A 21653-nucleotide genomic window follows, 5' to 3' on the forward strand; every position below is an offset into this window, starting at 1 on the left:
TATGGCTCACACTGTTGCAATGTTAAATTTATGCAACAGTCACTGACAAATACTGAAAAAGTTTAGAAACACATGTTGTATGCTTTGCTCAGGCAGGCAGGAATGACACGCTTGATGAAGCACAGGCCATGGCGGTTGATTTTGATGTTATTTTTTTCAAACTGTGAGATTCTGCCTCTGAGGAGGTTACTTTGGGATCTTGTAATGCTGTGCTGGCAGAGGAAGAACCCCAGGAGGTTAGGAACACTGTAGTAACCATAAAACCCAGATTTATGGAGAGGGCCATCCTTATCCAGCCATTTTAAAAGACAGTTGATTAGACCCCTTTTCTCTCTTCAGATCCTCTTGGCTTTCTTTATCTCTATTATTGTGGGCAACAGGGCCTTTGCATGCACGTGTCCATGTCCAAACATGTACAGACATACTGTTGGTTAAAAAAAAAAGCTCTGAGACCATCAGCCTTTGCGTACCACACTTGACAAAGCTGTTGAGCAAGTGGTTGCTCATTCAGACACAGAAATACACATGTAGCTCAGTTTTAAAATCAAAAACCAAAACATAATTAACAATGTCTTGCTTATTATTATTGTGGATGTAGTAAGGATACTAGGTCCTACAATAACCTTTCACCTCTTCAAGAAACTTAAAGAAGTCAAGTCGCTTTTCTTTACCATGACCTGGATGACTGAGAACATACACAGTACATTACTGATGTTAACAGTAATTTACACATACTTTAAGATGCCTCGATTATTGTAACACCTTATGCTCTCCATTAAAAATGCCTCATTACACTTCATTAAGTCACCAGCTGTTTTCAAACATGATCTTTTGGGTAAATCAGGTCGGGACGTTGTTTAGAGATGGAGGTGAGGGAGCTGCTGTGTATGATCTACATCAGACATTTGCGTTTCTACATGTACCTGCGTCTGTAGAGAAAAATTCAGTGCTGGATTCCAGGTGTGAAAATGGCTACTGGAATTAATTCATGCAGGATTCTTGCAGGACCACAGAAAATGATTGGCAGTTGCCTAAAATTGCGCAGTCCTCTGTATACTTTAAAAAAAATATTATCAATTCTCCATGGTTGCAGTTATCTTCACGATGTGCAGAATGTGTGTGGTAGAAGAAAACCCATCATGACCAAATTTTATATAACGTGCAAATTCCCATTTTATTCTTACGCCTTCTATTCATAGTATTTTTTCCTAATCTGCCTTCGTACTGCCCCCATTATTTATATGTCAGAGGTTAAAAAGTTTAACATATTTCTCGCGGCTAATTTGAGGGTGCAAGTTTCCTTTAGAAAGAGAAGAAAAGAAGGTGGAGACTCAACAGGTGGTAGACTTGACATGACGTTAATATTTTATGATTATGACCTCAGACGATGTAATGATGAATACAGTCGGCTGTTTCATGTTAAACTACAGCTAAGCAGGTGTTTTACACACATAAATTAGACATAATCTCCTCCTTAATGCCTGTTTAAGTACACATCTGTCAAAAATCCAGCACTGAACTCTAACTTAAGTCTTCTGCAAATGTGTTAAATCCACAAACCTAAGATTCTGGATAGGTCACTTGTTAATTTACTGTCATCTAAGAGTGTGATTTTTGTTTTTACGATTTTAGTGTATTTTATACCTGCCTGAGTCAGCTGCATTTCTGTGCTACAGTAAGTTGTTTCCATTTTTATTAGATTGATCTCTTCATAGCCTCTATTTTATATCATAAGAAACTACATTTTTTTAACAACTTCATTTAAAAGTTAATGATTCTCCACGCAAAGATATTTTCTCACGCTAAGCTTGTACATGCAGTGAACGTTTACAAATAGGAGTGTGTGTTACATGTAGTAGTAGTGGTAGTGTAGTAGTTTTTAATTCAATTCCATTTCAAGAGACAGGATAGAATATACACTGTGGAAGAGAGCCAGAGATTAATAATAACTAATGGTTAAATGCAAAATGGTGCATAAACACGTAGTGAACGAAAAGAGGTGTGTGAAGAAGAAGCGCTCAGTCTATCATGGGAAGCCCCCAGCAAGCTGCAACACGACTAAGGGAGAATTCAGGGTCACTTGATCCAGCCCTAACCACATGCTTTATCAAAAAGGAAAGTTTGAAACCTAATCTTGAAGTAGAGAGGCTTCTTGAAGGAAATGCAAAGCTCTTCTTTGGATGTTGGCTGCCTTTTTCTCTGTTCTCTGCCGACATGATGTCACACTGATTCAATAATCTTGAGGTCCAGGCTCTGGGGAGGCCAATCAATTACTGATGGTCCTCCTCTGTGGCAGTGTGTTTGGGATCATTCTCATGCTGGAAAAATGAAGCTGTTGCTAATCAGGTGGTTTACAAATGTTATTGCGCAGTGAATCAAAATCTCACAGTATTTTTCAGTGTTCCTCGACACCACTGCACTGGCTGAAATGTTGCCCCAAACCACGACAGAGCCTCCAACATGTTTTACAGATGGCTGTGGGCACTCACTGTTGTACCTCTCTCATGATCTCCTCTTTATATATTGGTGTTTTGGCAATTGGTAAATGCATCTTTCAGGCCCTGTGTCAGATCTCCACTGGATATTTTTTTAAATGATTCTTAAGGACATAAATTTCCAATACTTCTAATCTAGTCTAGATAGTTTTTTAGGCCTGCTGCTTCTTCTTCAGATATAGCTGTAAGCTTCTCAATGACAAAAGATACATAATAATAAAAAAAATACTAAAAATCTTTGAACATAAAGCCAAGGACAACTTAAGGCAAGCACACAAACAGCTGTGTAAAAATTGCTAATGAATGGCTGATTAACTATGGAAGAATTACTATGGTTAACTTATTGTTATCTTTTTTATCTATGAAGCTTTCACTTTTGGTCATTTACAGGATCGTCTTTCTAATTTGGAATTCAGATTTTCATTCCAAGTACCCATCTCTTAAAAAATGATCATGCACATGATTTGCTGACAATTTTAATCTGTCATGTTCAAGTACATAATGGATAAATTTATACTAAAGAATAACAGAACTTAGGCTCCTCCAGTGAAATTTGTGGTTGGTGTCAAGCTGCACAGCTTGAGTCCCCAGTGAACTACTCGATAACTTTTATTTGACAAACAGAAAACATGGACACATCTGTGTCCCATTCGTTCGCTTGTGGCTTCAATCATCTTCTGTCAGCTGTCAAAAATTACGGTCCAAATCCCGGTGCTTCGAGGTTGGTGCTGAAATACGACCTAAAGTGAAAGTGACAGGTTTTAGAAAATCACAGGAAGCCCCTGGATAACTGATAATTTTTTGTATGTGTGTGTACATAATGGGTTTGTCATAGCACTGCATTATTGTATACAACGTTAACAATAGAATTGTTTGGCTAGAGCAGAGAATTCCCTAAATTCATTTTTGTAATTGCAAATTTTTCATTGCCATGAAGTTGGCCAAATGCTTTTATTGTGGTTTGAGTTTAAAAACAAACACACAAAAAAACAAACAAAAAGTGCACTGACTCAAACACCAAATAGCAAAAATGAGGACAAATTGGTTGCATCTTTAGCTTTTGCAGTCCCATTGAAGTCTGGGAAATTGTGGCACAGCTGGAAGCCAGATTTGAACACCGACCACACAGAAGAGTCTGATCCACCAACACGTTTCTCCTGCCGGTGCCACCTGCAGCTTTCTGCAATCGTAGTCAGGTTTGTAGTTGTACCCTCTACAATTTGAATGACAATCAGTGCTTAGAACGACTGTTCCTGTTCTGCTGCAAACCGAAGTGACCATTAAGTATTTTCCTACGGTATCAGTTAGTTCCGCGCCACATCGTCCTTGCCGCGTATGTGAAAGTGTGTCTTATTGGGATGGACTCATTGCTTTCGCCCTCCACTTCCTGGACTCTATCTGGCCTTACGCCTCTGCAGAGCGGATAAGGGAACCGATGGGACAAACGGATCTCTGCTTCGATGCCCAGACGTCAGTGTCCGTGCCCACTCTTGTACACTGTCTCTTTGTATCGTGTGCTCAGTGATCACCCACTCACTTCCCTGGTCCCTAAGACACAATAGTTATTTCCAGATAAAGAATAAAAAAAAACTTTTATCAGGGACATGTTCACTGTGTTTTTATTAGGATTTAGATAAACATGAGCGCATTTGCCTTGCATTGCATTTCTTCGTATCATTGGTCACCAGTTGTTAAACCAAGGTATTTTTTTTATCCTTAGGGCCATATTACCTTTTAGATCTCCAGCAGTGTGCCAGATGGAGTGACATGGAAAGCTTTCAGTCCTCTGTGGCCACAGTGTGTTATGGTATCATTTCCAGTGGGACTGTGTTCTTCTGGCTTTGTCCTCCACACCTATGTCAACATTTGACCTTATGGTCTGGTTTGCAAGCTGGAGACATACACACACTCACACAGACTAGCATAAACAAACACCTAGACCACACACACTGGACCACATTGAAATGTTGGACAAATTTGCATACATAGAAGAAGATTGTACATCCACAGTATATAGATTATTCATCGCTTGCAATGTCAGAAGAAACTAGCTGTATGAAGCATCTAATTTAATTTGAGTGAATTTATCCGTGTCTCTCTGTCCAGAAAGTTAAGTGTTATAAGACATATATTGAATATTGTTAGAGGCTGAAACTACTGCTGTGAGCAGTTTGCTTATTTTAGTGTTGTTTCAGTTCAGCAACAAAAATGTGGTAGTGGGTTGTGCATCACAGACAAACAGTCTGACCTCCCACATCTTTGCAGTGGCTGGCAGCAGTGTGCAGACTGACCTTTAACTTTATCTCTGTTTCCCAGGAGAGGAGCCCAAGCTCAAGAAAATAAGAAAAAAAAGCACTTCTAGTCCATTGCTGTGTTTTAACGTTGATCACTTACAGAAATATTTCTTTCTGTCTGTCACTGATATGTAGATATTTGTATCTTGCTTCGCTGCATTTTCATATTTATACCTCTGTTTAGTGTACAATACTTCTTATGACTTCCATAGAGTAATGTTAAATATTTGGTGATGTGTTTACTGCAGTGGGTCTTCTCAGATAACCTTTGACTAAAGACAGTGAAAAAACACTACCTTTGGTATTTAAAAAAAGGAGGAGAATAAATAAACAGCAGCTGAGTTCCATTTCTAAAGTTATTCCTGTAAATAATGGTTGTTCTTCCAGCACTTTAGATGTCTCTGTCTAGTGTCTTATTAGGGTAATACAATGTTGACATGTTGGTTAGGAAGATTTGTGAGTCCGTGTCTAAAACATCGAAGATAAAGTTCAGCATTATTATAGATTGAGAGAAAATCTAGGGGACAACATTCTTCAGCATAACATAACACAACATAAAAATATTAGATTACTCAACAGAGCCTTTATATTATCTGTTATCATGGAGCTGATGTATTACGGGAGCCTTTCCTCTAGAGTGTAAGTCAAGGAGGGGTTTGATCTTTTCTCAAACTTCCCTTCTGTCTTTACTTGCTGTCAGTTATCTGGGCTTTGAATGATTTTTTCAAACTCTTCTTTTTCCACATCACAATCAATAATATGCACGTACAGTTGTTTGAACTGATGATCTTGGAATCTGCAGTTGTTAAAGATCAACTCTTGTAAGCTTCTGGAATCGCCTACCAAAGCCCCGACTGTATGTATATTGAAAATGTGTCTACTAGGCTTAAAGACTGGGCCAATGCCAGGAAACAAACCAATTTAACTGAAGTTTACTAATTCTGCCAAGAATAGTGATCAAACATCCAGCCAGAATTATGCCAGAAACTTGTTGATGGCTACCAAAAGCATCTGGTCTGTGTGCAACTTGCTAAGGGACATTGTGTAGATTAGAGAAAATCCAAAATAAATTCAAGTTTGTGCGCTCAATTCTTGTTTTTTTGAAGTCATTGAAAATGTATCCTGTACATTCATTCTACCCTGAAAAAGGAACCAATAAATCATGAAAAGCCCCAAATTACCATGACATTTATGCCCATGATGCCCATTAGTGTAAAATTTTGACCACGTCTGCATGTACCCTGTCATACTATACAAGTTGGTACATCGTCACAGTGGCTCTTTATCACTTCCCTCTGTTAACATTCACATTTTGCAGAAAAATTCCCATTCTTACTCTATCTACACACATCTCACTGTTTGATCTTAACAGTGGACTTTAACTTGCACAATAACTGAATCACAGCTATGTCAACTTGTTGATAAATTCTAATGCTCACACAAGTTCCCCCTGCTAGAAGAGGCTGCACTGGATCACCGGTGTTGCTCCACTTTTTTACGAGTTCTTGGGAATAGTATCCGGGTGGTCTTCTCTGAGTCCTGATTCCATTTGTTGTGATCAGTCTGAGCACTGTCGACATGGACGCTGACGAAGCTGAACTTTTGCATTACAGTTTTACTCCCAAAACTTGTGCAAGTTAAATAATTATCACTGTATAATAAATGTATTGCCAAATGATATTGAAAGAGCTCCTTGTGTTTGGACATTAATACAGAATACAAGTGTAAAGTTGAACAAGATTTTGAAATCTAATCGTTTAATAATGCTTTAATCTAATAGTGCAGTCACAGAACCAGATGGTTTGACAGTGCTTGAGTTTATGCCAGCCATCGCAGCACAAGAGGGAGGGTCCACCCTGGAGAACTGTCGTCAGGCCATCGCAGGCAGAAAACAGCTGTGCGTTAACATAGTCTGGAAATCAGCATCTACCAGACCACGCAGACACCAGAGGAGAGCAGTGTGCCAATTGTAAACTGGCAAAGCTTATAACAATCCAAACAAATTACCAAATAAGACGCAGGCGGGGTAAATGGAGCTCCATGCCTACACTCAGCTGGCTTACATGGCTTGATTACTGCTGCCACGGATTTTTTGGTAGTCATCAATCTCCCTGTAGACTTTTCCATATTTGTGAAGTTTTGCACACTGATGGAGCCTTGATATGGATGTACAGAGACAAACACCCTTCCAAGTCCAAGGCCCAAAACTGAGAAAAATGTAGTGTTTTGGGGCCATTTTATGTCAGTGTTATGTTAGACTATATGAAGCATAATTTTGCATAACATTAAATTATGTTCTGTTTGTCTTTGAATAAGGAAATATTCTACTGTTGTTATTGATAGGCGATACACGCTGGAGCCGATTTATACTTAAGTGATATTTCACTGGGGTGTACTCACTGATGTTCCTGTCATGTTTAATGTATAACGTCTGTGTTTTGGTTATTTTTTGAAAGGGCCTCTGCTTTGATGTTGTACTTCCTGCTTTAAAAAGTAGTCCAGAGGATTTGACTACGAAGTGAGATGGGTCAGCGAGGAAAGTCGAGTACACTCTTGTTTGCATGCATTCATGTTCAGATGGTCAAGCAGAAAATGTAAGAGTTTTAGTGTTTAGTCATAAACAGCTGCAGTTTTTTTTTTACACTGCTGGAATTACAGCTACTAGGTCACGGATCAGAAAACTGATCAGTTTCATTTGTAAGCAATTTACCACCCAGAATTAAATCAAGCAACAGAATTCATTTCACTTTGGTTTGGCAACAAACTAAAGCAATTCCTACGTATTCTTGGAACATGTAACAATGGGACAGAGTCAGAGCTGATCACACTGCGTGCTATTAAGCGTTTATTATTATTATAAATGAATGTTTTTCTGCCGCTTTAGGCCTGGTTGCTCGCCTTATTTGCAGCACCAGTCAAACAATGCGTTATAATTAATGTGAGTGCACATGGAGCCTGACAAAGAAACTCCAGATTAGCAAAGAAAGCTGATAACTACCATCTTGATGGCACTTTTTTCTGACTGGGATCTTAGGTTTTCTCAAGCTAGCCGAACATGCTTTGTAGAACATGCCTAATTTGCCCTGTTCCTATAAAATGTCTTTGTTATTGTCAGAGTTTTGTAACATCCATTAACAGTTAGTGTTCAAGGCCCTAAGAGACCACATTCAACCACTACTGAACACAGAGTACAGCTGGTGCTGATGGGAGTGTGAAATACTTCCATGGAAGAAGAGAAAAGAGAAGACGGAAAATTTTGAAACTGAACGAAAGGCACCAGGGCACAGTAGTGCTTAGGATATAAAACTGGGGGCAATATGAAGCCACTGTCTGCTCAGTAACACATGTTCAGGTTCAACAGAAAAGGAGAAAACAGGTGTGTGGCCTGCCAGGACAGAATCAGCCCAGGACAAAAATGACAAGTATTTTATGAGAGCTTTTGAAGATGGTGGCTTTATTGCAGTGGGTCTGCGACCTCACGCAGCTAAGTGAAGATTTAACACCTCATTACTTTCTGGTTTTTCAGTTCTTTATGAGGAGTACTTATGTGTAGGTGTGTTAATGGAAACATCTCCAAGGTAACAAGCAAAGATAATACAGCTATATGATATGAACCGTATTAAACATGGTTTCTGTTGTTAATTAGGATAACATTTTCCTCTTTAAAAAAAACGACACATCACCTAAAAGTTAGAATTTCTCGATTTCTTTGCTCACTGCTTTTTGCCTCAGCCCTGGCCTGTGACTAAGAGCCAAGATGCAATCCAAATGAGGAATGTTTTATTACATATGAAGCCTACCTGCGATTCCAAAGACTCACCGACAAAAACCAACAGAGAGGAAACTTTGCTCTCCCCTCGCATACTTTGCAGGTGACCAGTGAATTCATCTTCTGTTTCTCCCAGACAGAAGGACACTCCTCATCATCTGAAAAAAACTCTCCTGCTTCAGAGAAAATCTTATGTAATATTGTGGTACGTTGTACTGTAGACTCATTGTATTGATAGAAGTGTGAAGCTTACTCATTTTTCACAGTGAACTGATTCTGGAAGCTAGTGATGGATCATTTTCGTAGTCGTGATTTTGATGCCAGATGCGACTTTCCCAGGTCACTCCTAACTTCTAGCAGAGGAACCCCAGGTACTTCAGAGGTAGTTGTAAACCTGTCCTGTTTGTTGGTTGCCCTCAAAGGGAGGCAAGTAGAAGTTACTTCTCAGTGCAGAGGAAGAAAGACTGAGTCTATCTTCTCCAATGACTTGCAAACCAAACTTTGTCTTGCTGTCTCATTTCACTTTCTGTCGCTGAGCTTCTTTTCCTCCTTGTTTCAGGTGCACTTGGGCTCTGTGGAGCTCCAGCCATCTCCAGACCCTCTGGAGCTGACCTGTGAGATGATTGGACAGTCCCTAAAGCGCAGCACAGATCTGGAGACAGAAAACTCACGATTGTTGGAGCAAAACTGTAAATTGAAGCAGGATCACCAGCGAATACTCGGACAGTAAGGATAATGAGAGAAATAATTCAACAGAATCTCATAATTTTCTTAAGATGTTCTGGGCTGGTATTTATTGTTGATTGCTTTGTCTGCATGCACACTCCTTTTTCTCTTTAAGTTGCCAGCTTGTTTATATCCACAAAAATCACCCAGTATGACATCATCACTGGTCGCCCATCTGAGAATATTGTGGGATCCACCCATTATTGCGAGCTGGGTTTGTAATTTCTCAGAAAGTGATTCACATGTCTTCAATTTTATTAATGCCTGGCATGTAAAATTAAAATAAAATGTGCTGTTGTTTATTCGCTTGTTGATTTCTCTCCAGAGTACAGCATGAGGTTCACACAGGACTTTTGGGATTAGCGTCATTCACCTTTGCAAATTACTATCAGATAGCCGACAAGAGCATGAAACCTCCACGCAGAATATTGTTGTCATATGAACGTGTTTTTCTCACCAGGCTCAAGCATCAGGTTCAGAAAAAGGAAGCGTTAGAGAGGGAACTGTACTCACGTTTTGTCATGGTGCTGAACGAGAAGAAGGCCAAGATCAGAGGTCTGCAGGAGGCTGTCAAAAGGCTTCGAAACTCGGACGACCATCCGAGCGACGAGGAGGGTATACAAAGGTCTGCATCAAGTGCTGTTATACTGTTATCTGCCTTAAAAGTCCAATTTAAGGACAGAAACAACTGAATGTTGTATGTTATGTCCATAGAAGGGTTTTACCTGTGTATCAACTAATGTCCTAAAATGCACATTTGAATAGAGGCAACTAAAAAGCTATTCATAGAATTTTGACGATTGGTTTTGAATAAGCCACAGTTCATTTAACTTTTAATCTAAGATGGACAAAAACAGACAGTTCTTTTTTAAATTTCAGAAACCAGTATCATCAGGTGATTGTTTAAAATAATAATCATTCATTCTAAAACAAAATGCTAATTTTCTATTGATTGACAGGTTTTTGTACATTCAGTCAATTTCTGTAGTTACACGTTAACCAGTAACAAGTAGGTCCTAGTCTGGTAATGTCCAGTAAAGTTTTCAAATTTCAAATTCAAATTCAAATTTTATTTGTCACACACACACAACCATACACAGTATGACATGGGGGTGAAATGCTTGTAGCTGTACAATGCCCGACCATTAAATGACAGAAGAAAAGTTTTACAATATTTACAATTTACAGTTTACTACAAAAATTTACAAATTAACTTAGGAAGTTACAGTAAAGAATGTGCAAATAGCAGAAGAGATTATAAAGATAAGGATTATAAATTATAGGAATTATAGGATTATAGGAAATGTGTGGTGGTGCGTGTGGTGACGTGTGTGAGAGTCCAGTCTTATAGTGACGTGTGTGTGAGAGTCCAGTCCTACACCTGGTTCAGGCCCCGAATAGCCTGGGGGAAGAAGCTCCTCCTCATTCTCTCTGTTTTGGCCTTAAGGGAGCGGAAGCGCTTCCCAGACCTCAACAGTGAGAAGAGTCCATTGTTGGGATGGGAGAGGTCCATCATAATCTTCCTAGCTTTGGACTTGCACCGCTTGGTGTAGATGGACAGCAGGTCAGGGAGCTCTGATTGAATGATGCGTTCTGCCGAGCGCACCACCCTTTGCAGATCTCGTCTGTCCTGCTTGGTGCTGTTCCCAAACCAGGTGCAGATGTTTGCCGTCAGGACGCTCTCGATGGTGCAGGAGTAGAAGTTCTTGAGCACCTTCAGTGGCAGATGGAAGTCTCTAAGTCTTCTGAGGAAGAAGAGACGCTGACGGGCTTTCTTAACCAGGGTGTTGATGTGGCAGGACCATGACAGGTCCTGAGTGATGTGGACACCCAGGTATCGGAAACTGTCCACTCTCTCCACTGGCGTGCCACTGATGATGAGGGGTTTGTAATTCCTCGCCTGCTTTGTAGTGAAGTCCACGATCAGCTCCTTAGTCTTGCTGATGTTTAGGAGGAGGTTATTCTCCTGGCACCAGGTCTCCAGGTTCCTAATCTCCTCCAGGTAGGCCGTTTCAGTCAGTTTAAAATGATTTCACCCTTTGATTTTCAGTGGAGCAGCCGTCACCTGAAAGGGGTACTCTCCCTGTGCACTGTGTTGTAAATACGTGGAATTATGTATTTAGATTTTGGCCAAACATAGAATCAATCAAAACGTTCCTGTCTTTGTTTTACATCCACATTGCAAGTTTTGTTTTCTAAGAAACTCAACAAAGTGCTGTCAGAACCACATGTGTGCTTGCCACACCTCTGGCTTTGGCTGACTTGTTTTTAGTCAGGCTTGTTAAATAGCTTTCATCATTACAGGCCACTACAGGGTGCAGAGCATGGAAGATTTTACTCATAGTTTCTGCTCACATGTCTGGCTGCGCCACTGTCCTTTGTGGTCAGTAATATTTAACAGTGAAAGATGAGTACTCAAAAGCAGAGTAAAATGAGATACTCTGCTGTAGTTTCTAAAGCATATCCACTTGTCTGACTCAGGATTCAGTTTGTGGGCGTTACAGGAAACACTTCTTCTTCTGTAAATTCTTTCAGTGACAATCTCACAACTCAAGGTGAAGGCAGTCCGGACAGAGGAGAGGAGACCAGTCAGAGCATCCAACCCTCTCTGGAGCCAACTATCCTCATTACAGGTGTGTGTGTCTGTGTTTATGGGTGTGTTTGCTTGTGTCAGAAGGAACATCCTCTCATCGATGAGACTGCTCAACCTCTGAGTGACCAGTTATTCGCCACAACTACTGACACAGAATGCATAAAAATTTAATACAGTCACCAGACAACCACCAACCTTTCCTACTCACAGGGAGGTTAATGGGGTATGTAACAACATGGGGGAATGATCCATAGCCCAAATCCATCTTGCCCAATGCAATGGTTTTTCAGTATTCCAACAAGTATAAACAAGCTGTTTCAGCTTTTCTCAAAACAACCTTGTGTTCCAGTAGCTGCTCAAAAACACATGCAGCATGTCTTGGAGCAGGTTGTGCAAGTATTGAACATGGCAAATTTACACCCTTTCCCAGTATTCTGACGTAATAGGTCACAATCTTATTTTCTAATGATGCGGACCAAAGTGAAGCCCTTGAGTTTTCGCTTTCCTCTCGCTGATTTTACTGTCCAATAAAGTTGACAGTTGAATGTAAGTGAGTACGTAAGCAAGGGGGTGAGGGGTTGAACATAAACTTAAAAGCACACATAAGCAGAGCGCATACCCTCTGGTCGAAGGGTTCTGGGAAACACTTGAGTCATAAACCCACACAAGTCTGTTGAGATTGCTTGAGCACTGCTGGCCATTAGGTGGTCTTCACCTTCCTGCGTCTCGCAGTGCTGGAGTAACGTCACATCTGAGTCATACCCCCCTGTACTGTAGTGCTGCAATCTACTGAGAAAACCTAGATCACTGTATCAATGGTTTTGTTTGTGGTTGCAGCCAAACTCAAACCACCCCGAGAGAATACAGTTGAAAAACACATTGATGTCGTTCAGCAGATTGTGTTGCTTGGCTCTTATTTTCTGTGCTCTCAATCGCAAACACATGCACATGCACCCTCTGCTCTGTGCTCTGTGTCCCGTCTTGGCTTCAGTGAAGATGGATGGAGGAGGTAGATTAGCCCGTGTGGGGCTTGGCTCACACAGTCGGTTGTTTGCGGCCCAAAAGAGTCTTATAATGCTTTCTTGTATTTTCAGCTTGTCAGTGACATCTCCAGGCTTTTACCTACATGTGCCTTTATGAATCTGTCTCTATTCTCAGCATTTTAACATTATGGGTGTGTTTCCAAAGTCTTTGGGCGTTTTTTCTCTTGGCCGAAAGCACAGTGGTGGAAAAAAGCCATATGCTCGTGTCACTCTCTGCTAGCATTAGATTCGTAACCACAACAACCGATTAATTCATAGATACCTTTACGCCGATCCATGAACATGAAACATACACATAATGAAACACCTCACTGATATTACTCCAGGTGAGTCCACACACACGTGGCATCAGATCAAACATTTCCCCTTTGACGTATTTGCCCCCTGTTGACCTCTGTGCCTCAGGCTGTGTTTCCATGTTGAGCAGAGCTGGAGGCTCTCTTTGACCTCGAGTTTTAGCATCTGACACCATAGGAAGAATCGCTCACAATGAGATAACTTGAAGATAAGAGCGATAGAGACAGTGGGAGAATAAAGGGACGTTAAAGAAAAGCTCATGTCACCTGAGGGGCACACATGTGACTCCTCTGAGGGAAAGGAATAATGGGTCTCTAATACCAGCCTCCACACCTCCTTCATTAAGGTAACTGTAAATACTGAATCTGCAGTAACATTACCATTACAGTACTGAGTTTTAGCTCTTAATCAGTTCAGCCCAAGTATGTCTTTGTTCTTACATGGCGCCTCAATCTGTCGATCTTTGCGTTTGAATGGGCTAGCAGCAGTGTTGAAGGGCAAACAGGTGTGTTTTTCCTTCTGTATATAAACTATTGTAGGGTGACCAAGATTGTTAGGAATGCCAGATCTTAATTACCGATAAAGATCACACCTCTGAAGGTGTGGAGTCCTCTGGGGTTAACAGTGGTAATCTGGGGTAATTTGCCCTGGAACTGCCAAAAATGCACCAAAAGTGACACTGACAGAGTATGTAGCCACCCATGTAATTCTAAAAAGAAATGAAATTAGACTCTAATAGCCTGTATGTTTCTCTGTACGTGAAGTTTCAACAGTTTGTGCTCTTTGCAGGACGTAATCTGGTCTGGGAAGGGATCCCCGTTGACCGGACTTTTTCTGATGATGATGAAGATGAGCAACCGAAACGGAAGCGTAGGTTGCTTCACACCTCGAGCCCACAATCTTCTGAACAACTTTAAATTGCAGGTTTGTCAGAGAAATAATGCAGTTAATGGAGCAGCATATTTTATATCATAGTTGCTTAAAGTTAATTTTGTGTGGAACCGCTCTTTACATATAGTTGTAATAAAAGAAAAAAAAAGTGTAATTGTAAGAATTTGGATCTTAAATTTTAAGAAAATGTGCAGTTATATGTAGCAGATTTTCAAGTAGTCCATGTAAAGATGGTGCCAACATGACACACAATGTCTCCGGTCCTGTGTCGGTTAATAAATAAGTTGTTCCATGTGACTCCAAATCAAAGTTTAACATCAATGCATGGAAATCATTTCAGGATTAAAGTTTTATGGCACTTTGAAACCTCTTAGCCTCAAGTTTTATTCAGCAGTTTTTTCCCCCATTTGTAGGTTCTGTAAAACCACTACAGTGACAGATGTGGGTCGATCTACTGATTTATTTTTATTCCCCATTATTTCCATTTCACCCAATTAAGGAGGATTAAATCATCGTCTTGTCGTCATCATCTGTTTTAAAAAGAAAAAAAAAAAACACTTATGTATAATTCCCAGCATCCAACTGTCTGTCTACTGAGGCCTGAACATTTTTTAGATGAAATATGTATTCTTGCTGGTTATATTAATCCACAGAGGTATAAAGGAGTCCAGCCTCTGACAGCAGCGGTCTTAGAAGTGGCCCTGGGCCACACATGCTAGAGAGTAGCTGCTGTCTCCACCTAATAAATAGGATTAATTAAGAGGCATAATTTTATTTGCACTCATCAGTTGTGGAAAATGATTTTTAATGGTTTTTAACATTGTCTCTAAACATTTGAAAAAGTGAAATCTAGCATATCTTTTGTGGTTTCTCTGGCTGATGCGCTGCAGTAGAAAGAGCTGAGGTTGTTGGACTGCTGCCTATAAAGAGGCTCAGATTTATATTACATCCTGTATGCTACTAATGTAAAACAGCAGCGAGAAAAGCAACCTTCTCCAGACTTTGTCCACAGTGAGAAGAGGTGCAGATAAGTGAAATAAAATGTCCCCTGATTACTGTTGGTGTTTTGGATTGCGTTGTCATAATAACATCAACTTCTCTGTGTTTTTATAAATCATAAAATATAGTTAATTTAATATATGATGCCTCTGTTGTAGCAGCACTTCTTTAACTCTACAAACATTAATAGTATCTGACAACTGCTTATATTTGTGTGTTGGCTAGCATTTGAGCTTCATGCTTCACTCCTCCTTCTCTCACTTGTTGGGTTGAATATAAAGTTAATGTATTTCATTCTGCGTCATCACACTATATCGAACTGTATTTCTCTAGTACAGCTAAATATTACACAGAAAGCTATAAAATATAAATGTGATGCATGTTTTACTGGTTCAAACAATATTTGCTTCTTTTTCTCCATCTCTTGTTCTCAGCCTCCTTTTCAAGAAATAGATGGCGCCCGGGACTATTCACGAACATTTTAATGAGCAGGTTTTCTCTGCTTGCTATCTTGCTATGTGGCAGGCTAGTTCCAGCCACACACGACCAAAACAGCGACAGCAGGGCAGCAGTGTCCTGGAAGTGTCTCCAGATTATGATGCAAGGGTCTCTCCTAGATTGTGAAAGTGAATTCAGAAAGCCAGAGCACGTCACAGCATCTGGATTGCTTTAACTGTGACAATTACCTACCACATCTCCTAAGAGACTAGTTGCTTTACAGTAAAGGGGTGAAAAGCAGTTACTGATACAATCATTTCCCAAATCCTCTCCATTCTGTGTTGCTGTAAAGATTTTTCCCAGATGTGTCAGTGGCCATGCGATAACAGCCACTTAACACTGTCTGGGACTATGTCAGGAACTAAAAGTGTTTCTGCTAATAAGCTGAAGAACTCGGTAGAGAAGCTGGAGCACGACTACGGAAGCAATTTACAAAGAGTCTCACTTTTCCCTGAGCTTGAGTTTGACTCCAGCTGTAGTCAGATCTCAGCTCAGTGTGAGAGTGAAGAAAAAGGGGGTCAACATGCTACACCCAGAAAAAAAGGGTGTCACAACCAGGGAACTATAACTGCTTTCTTAATGCTTAATGTCCTGCTGATGTTTTCCTCCCTCTTTCTATTATGAAAACAAACTCGAAACCGTCTCTTTCGTTTTAACTTTCAAAACTAGCATTTTGCAAAAGATAATTTGGCCCTTAATCTTTTTTTCCCTCTTTTTCACGCAGCCTTTTATTGTGTAGATATTATGTGGCCCAAACTACCTGAGGGTTGATTTTCAGGTTAATGAGGTTATGTTGTCTTTAAGCTTCTTCACTTGCCCACATTGTCCTTAACATCTGCTATCAGCTTTAGGTTCTTAGTTCATCGCCGTGTGTTTTCAATGAGACAGTAATGAAGCTTTGGATTATTTGACTCTTTACATCTGAATTCTGGACCTTCTTGCTGCTGCTTTTGATGATACCTTTATGTCTCTTGAAAACCACAGGTGGCCACCGGGATTATCCCGCTATATGTTCTTGGTGGTTTTAGTAATCCCCACTGGAATGTCACAGTGTCTGTTTACATCTCATCAATAAAGTATTCTGAAAGCAAAACAAAGAAGAGTATCAAAGGTTAATTTACAGATGAATGCATGACAACGTGCGATGGACAATGAGCTTACGCTGAAAAGGAGACAGTGCTGAATATTTAAGGGATTTCCTTTATTACAATGCGTAGTTGTTTGATTCAAAATGCTAGATCTCGTTCTGTTTTTGGAATAAAAGCTGATAATTTGTTTTTAATTTGGTAAAACCTGCTGTTAATGTGCACATTTAATGTCTAAATATGTGGGTTTTTTTATTTGATTTTAAATATTTACTGTAATTTAAACACATAAAGGAGATTTATTTTTCAAATGTTAAAAATGTATGTAAAATACTTCTGAAGAAAATGTATGTTAACATCATTATTAAAAATTTTGCATTTCAACGTGGTTGTCTTTTTGTATTTTCTGACTTATATATCATTGAATAGGACACAAATAAGCATGTTTTATTTGATTGTGTGGTTAATACTTTATAACAGGGTTAGACAGTTTATTTTCCCAGTGAGCCACATGAATAACTGGGACTGTTGTTGTGAATTGAGCCCTCCACAACAGTCCCAGTGTCACGGTCAAACAGGCAGGACCCAAGTGCAGAACTGAATCGTACGATGAAAGGGAAGTTTATTTACATGTCGACACCAGGTCAGATATATACATATATACAGTGAAGAGAGTTAGAGGGGCTCCAGGGAAGTCCAGGCGAAGGGAAATGCATCCAACACTCCTCTTCACACGATCAGTGATTCACTCATCCAAAGCTCACAACTCGCTGTGGTCGACTCTCACTCACAGTTTCTCGACAGGGTCCGAAGGAAAACAGGAAGGGGTCCAGGAAGGTCTGTACACAGACAGCAAACACACGTTAGGAAACCAAGGAAACACATTCAGAGAAAACAGGAACCACAAAGAGAGCCGGGACTACACTAACTGAAGTAAAACGATCCAGCAAAGAACATCACCCAGGCGTTGCCTTAAGTAGTGGCAGGGTAATCAAGGACGATGGGCAGCTGGTGAGTCAATTTGCAACCAGGCGTGTTGGCCAAGGTCGAAACCTGGAACCAAGTAATGCCCAGGCGGGGAGGAGCCAGGAGACAAGGGAGAGAAACAAAAATGCGGACCAGCTTCTCATGTTGCCCCTTGGGAAAATTATTTGCACATTCCCGCTTTATAACTTTCTTTAATAAATTGATATAATTCAAATAGAATAATAAATGCTGCTTGTTATTTATCATTAGCTGGTTCATAATAGGTTTGGTTTGGTCTATAAGGCTATTATAAAGTTAAAGCTGATGATTGTATTATTTGTTTAAAGAGAGGATAAGCAGGCAGGTGGGTTGTCTGCACTGGTGTGTCTGTGGTCTAAATCATCATTTCACCAACAGGTTAGTTTGAGGTACTGAAGACGATTTTCTTAGATTTAGGCATCTAAAACTACCTGGTTAGGTTTAGTCACCACCAATGGGTCAGTTTAGACACTTAAAGCACATTTTTGTGATTAAGGCATCTGACACAAATTACTTGGTTAAGTAAAGATTGTGGTTTGGGCACTGTACATAGAAAAATATATGCTTAAGTTTACCTGCCGTGTTTAAGTCTGATGAGAAGTGATTTGTCACAGTGTTAGGTGTGAGGACTGGTCTCATTATTGTCATGACACTTTGTTCAAATCACACAGATGACACAAACTTAAAAAAAAGGCAGTATTTAACACCCTCAGAATGACGCCTGACTGATTAGTAATGAAACCTTTTCTTCAAAATGACAACAGTCGTTAGCAAATGCATAGTATTACATGTTATCAGCTTTTTCCTTGTAATTTAATCTGGCAAGTCAAAACAGAAAATTTCTGCTTAACATTATCCCCGCCAGTGACGAACTTTTCCAGCAATCAGTGTTTTCACATCATGCGGTAGTGCTGAAAACATAACTTCCTGGTCGTTGGTCATGTATATATATTCATAGAACAAAAATATTCTGGGAGGTCTTGAATAGGTTGGCAGGGAAAAGATAAAAAAAAAAAAAAACATGGAAAAAGTGATGTACAATCACTAATGAAAAATGAAAAACTCTATTAGAATACACGCCATACAAATGGTAGTAGTGGTACATGTATATATGTATAACTCACATATATAACAGGGACATTAAAACTAGTTTAACTATGAGAGCAAAAAGGTTGATCTATGAATAGAATAGAATAGAATAGAATTCAACTTTATTGTCATTGCACATGCACAGGTACAGGGCAACGAAATGCAGTTTGCATCCATCCAGAAGTGCTTTAGTGATGTTGCTATGATGTTGCTAAACAGTGGTAAATACATAAACACATCAACTTCAGTGTGTAACAGAAGTTCATATTTAACAAATAATTTAGATGGATTCACAAACCAATCAGTTTTCATATAGGTGAAGAATAACCAACCATACGATTACTGCAGGCTAACTTGCTAATTTCTTCAATTCAATTTTGAAAAACAAAATATTATTAAGAAACTTTTTATCTTTAATATTATTTTTAGGGCTTGCTGAGATCAACCGACTTCTTGTTCAATGCATCGTTTTGTGTTACTGAAGGAATAACTTTTGAATTAAATTGTTTCAACTTCACGGGATTCTCACTATGTACATCAGTGGACTGGTGTTAAAAGGGTTAACACTGTTTGTGAGATAGAAACGATGGCCATGCAAGTCCGAAATGATGTCTTTAGTCACTTGCTTATCATCGTTATTCACTTAGAGTGCACCTGTAGAGTTCCCATTATCCAGGGAAGTGACAGGAGTCTTCCTGGTTTCTCGCCACAAAGCTTCAGGAAGACAGAGTGGTCTTTGTCCGTCATCTGCCTGTGCTGGGCTCTCACTATTCACCATCCTACACTGTAGTATATGAAACAACTTCACACTACATAAGCATAAACTTACTATTATATCTAATTTGCAAAAAGTTATCCCTGAATAAAAAAAATAAAATAATGCTTACACTTTATTTATGATACAGACATGCTGCACCAGCTGATTCTTGCACAACCCCATTTCTGAAAAGGCAAGGATGCTGTGTAAAATGTAAAAATGTGTAAACCCTATAAACCCACATTTTATTTACAATAGATCACAGAAAACATATCACATGTTTAAACTGAGACATTTTATTTTTTCATGAAAAATATTTGCTAATTTTGAAAACGGGCAGGATTCTGTCATGGAAATCACTGGATGGGCTCAGAAAAACATCCAGATGTAATCGTGACCACAGTTCACTGTGATATTCACACATATAAGATGATGATGCTCTATTAAACAAAAAATGGATTGTGAACACAATCCAGAAACAGTGCCCTCTTAGTCTCCAGACTAAAGAGGGACCATCCAACTTGTTTTCAGCGCTCAGTGCAAAAAGTTGCATCTCTGTTAATGCCTATTGAAACGTACCATCGATGCTAAAAGATGTACAAAGATTTTAGAGCTGCGTGCATCTACTCTAACAACATGACTTCATAATAGAAGAGCTCTTTCACCAACTGGAAACATTTGGAGTATCATAAAATGGAAAAACTAAAATAAAGAAGACCCGGGAGTGTTGTGCAGGTAGAATGCAATATTAGACGATATTGGGATAACGCTCCTCTCCCAGAAGTGTAGCAGCTGGTTTCCTCAGTTGCCAGATGTTTACAGAGTGCTGTTTAAAGAAGACAGTATGCTACAGATTGATAAACATGGTCCTCTACCAACTTTATTGGGACATGTTGCAGCCATCAAACTCAAAGTGACCTTGATTTGTTTTTTGTGTTCTATTGTGAATAAATATGAGTTTCTGACGTTTCATTCTGCTTTTATTTGCATTTTACACAGTGTATTTTTTTTTGGGGGGGGGGCTGTAATATAAATTTCTATATACTTTTTTACAGTGAATTAAATTGGTAGTGCAATAAATAATTTCTCATGTTTTTTCCCCCTTTTTTCCTGAATAAAAAGTGTAGTCAGCTTTATTGGGGGAGACACGTCAGACTCAATTACCTGCTGCTGTTTTTGCTCACAGCGGGAAGTGCTGATGTTTCTGTGGGGGTGGGGCATATGAAAGTAAAGCAGAGGCCATGCTCTTTGAAAGCCTGTTTTCACACATGCACTGCAGCCCTAAACTTGCAGCCCTGCCCCCCACCCCTCTGAAGGAGGTCCACACGTCCAACACAGTCGACATTAAGCAGTTTACCTGCTGTCTGCGTGTGTCCAGTTGTGCCGATTTGGGTCAATGTGAGAATAAGAAAAGGAAGTTGACGGGTGAGTTCACAGCGAGGGGGCATCATGTGTCTGGGCTCCTGCGTGTTCCCAGGCAACCCCTTTGCATCGACTTAATAGAATATTTCCAGGACTGCGAATGAAAGTAACGCATCGTGAGAAAAGGCAACATCACATCAGGCGATGTCCAGATCTAAACGCACCGACACTGTCATCTCATGCGACCGTTTTCTAGAGTTTGATTGAAATATGTGAACACTGTGTTGAGGGCAGTTGCACCTTTGATGGCTTAAGACAGACTCACGCAGACTACCAGCATTTTTGAACACCTACTTTTCCAGGTAATAACTGAAATGTACATAGTGACATGTCTCAGTGTCATCTAAAATAAACATAGAAAGTAAATATTTAAAAAAAAAAAAAGCATAAATATGAAAAACAAGCGGTATATTCAATCTAAGCTTAAACTTTAAAATCATTCAGCAGCTGAACACACAGTGTTGTTTGGAAAGTTTTCCCCTGCATTTGCAGAAGTTCCACCAAATCTTTCACACGTGTAAGATGCTTTGCAGTGCTGGTCTTCTCCTTCTCATTTTCTCACCATTATAATAGAAATACACAGTACAATTTTACCCTGGCAGTTACTTACATGTTTGCTTGTGTTATTCCCATGAATGTTAAAAATGTTTTTTTTTATTTTACTTTATTGCTTAATTAACTTTATTGAAA

At 39.6% G+C, this 21653-nt stretch overlaps 1 protein-coding gene across 2 annotated transcripts in view; it reads left to right on the forward strand.

Annotated features, from left to right (window-relative positions):
• Nucleotides 1-16112, forward strand: part of LOC120726137 (DNA repair protein XRCC4-like) — a 25042-nt gene extending 8930 nt beyond the window's left edge. The window contains exons 4-8 of one of the 2 annotated variants that reach the window (XM_040019486.1): nt 9118-9284; nt 9745-9909; nt 11820-11917; nt 14007-14141; nt 14522-16112. In XM_040019486.1, the coding sequence (XP_039875420.1) occupies nt 9118-9284; nt 9745-9909; nt 11820-11917; nt 14007-14134 (558 nt within the window). In that variant the 3' untranslated portion in view covers nt 14135-14141; nt 14522-16112. The remainder of the gene's footprint in view (nt 1-9117; nt 9285-9744; nt 9910-11819; nt 11918-14006; nt 14142-14521) is intronic. The other variant, XM_040019485.1, reaches the window with a different exon arrangement.
• Nucleotides 16113-21653: the final 5541 nt, after the last annotated feature.

This window comes from Simochromis diagramma, unplaced genomic scaffold (assembly GCF_900408965.1).
Source record: "Simochromis diagramma unplaced genomic scaffold, fSimDia1.1 OVJJ01000822.1, whole genome shotgun sequence".
Taxonomy (NCBI): domain Eukaryota; kingdom Metazoa; phylum Chordata; class Actinopteri; order Cichliformes; family Cichlidae; genus Simochromis; species Simochromis diagramma.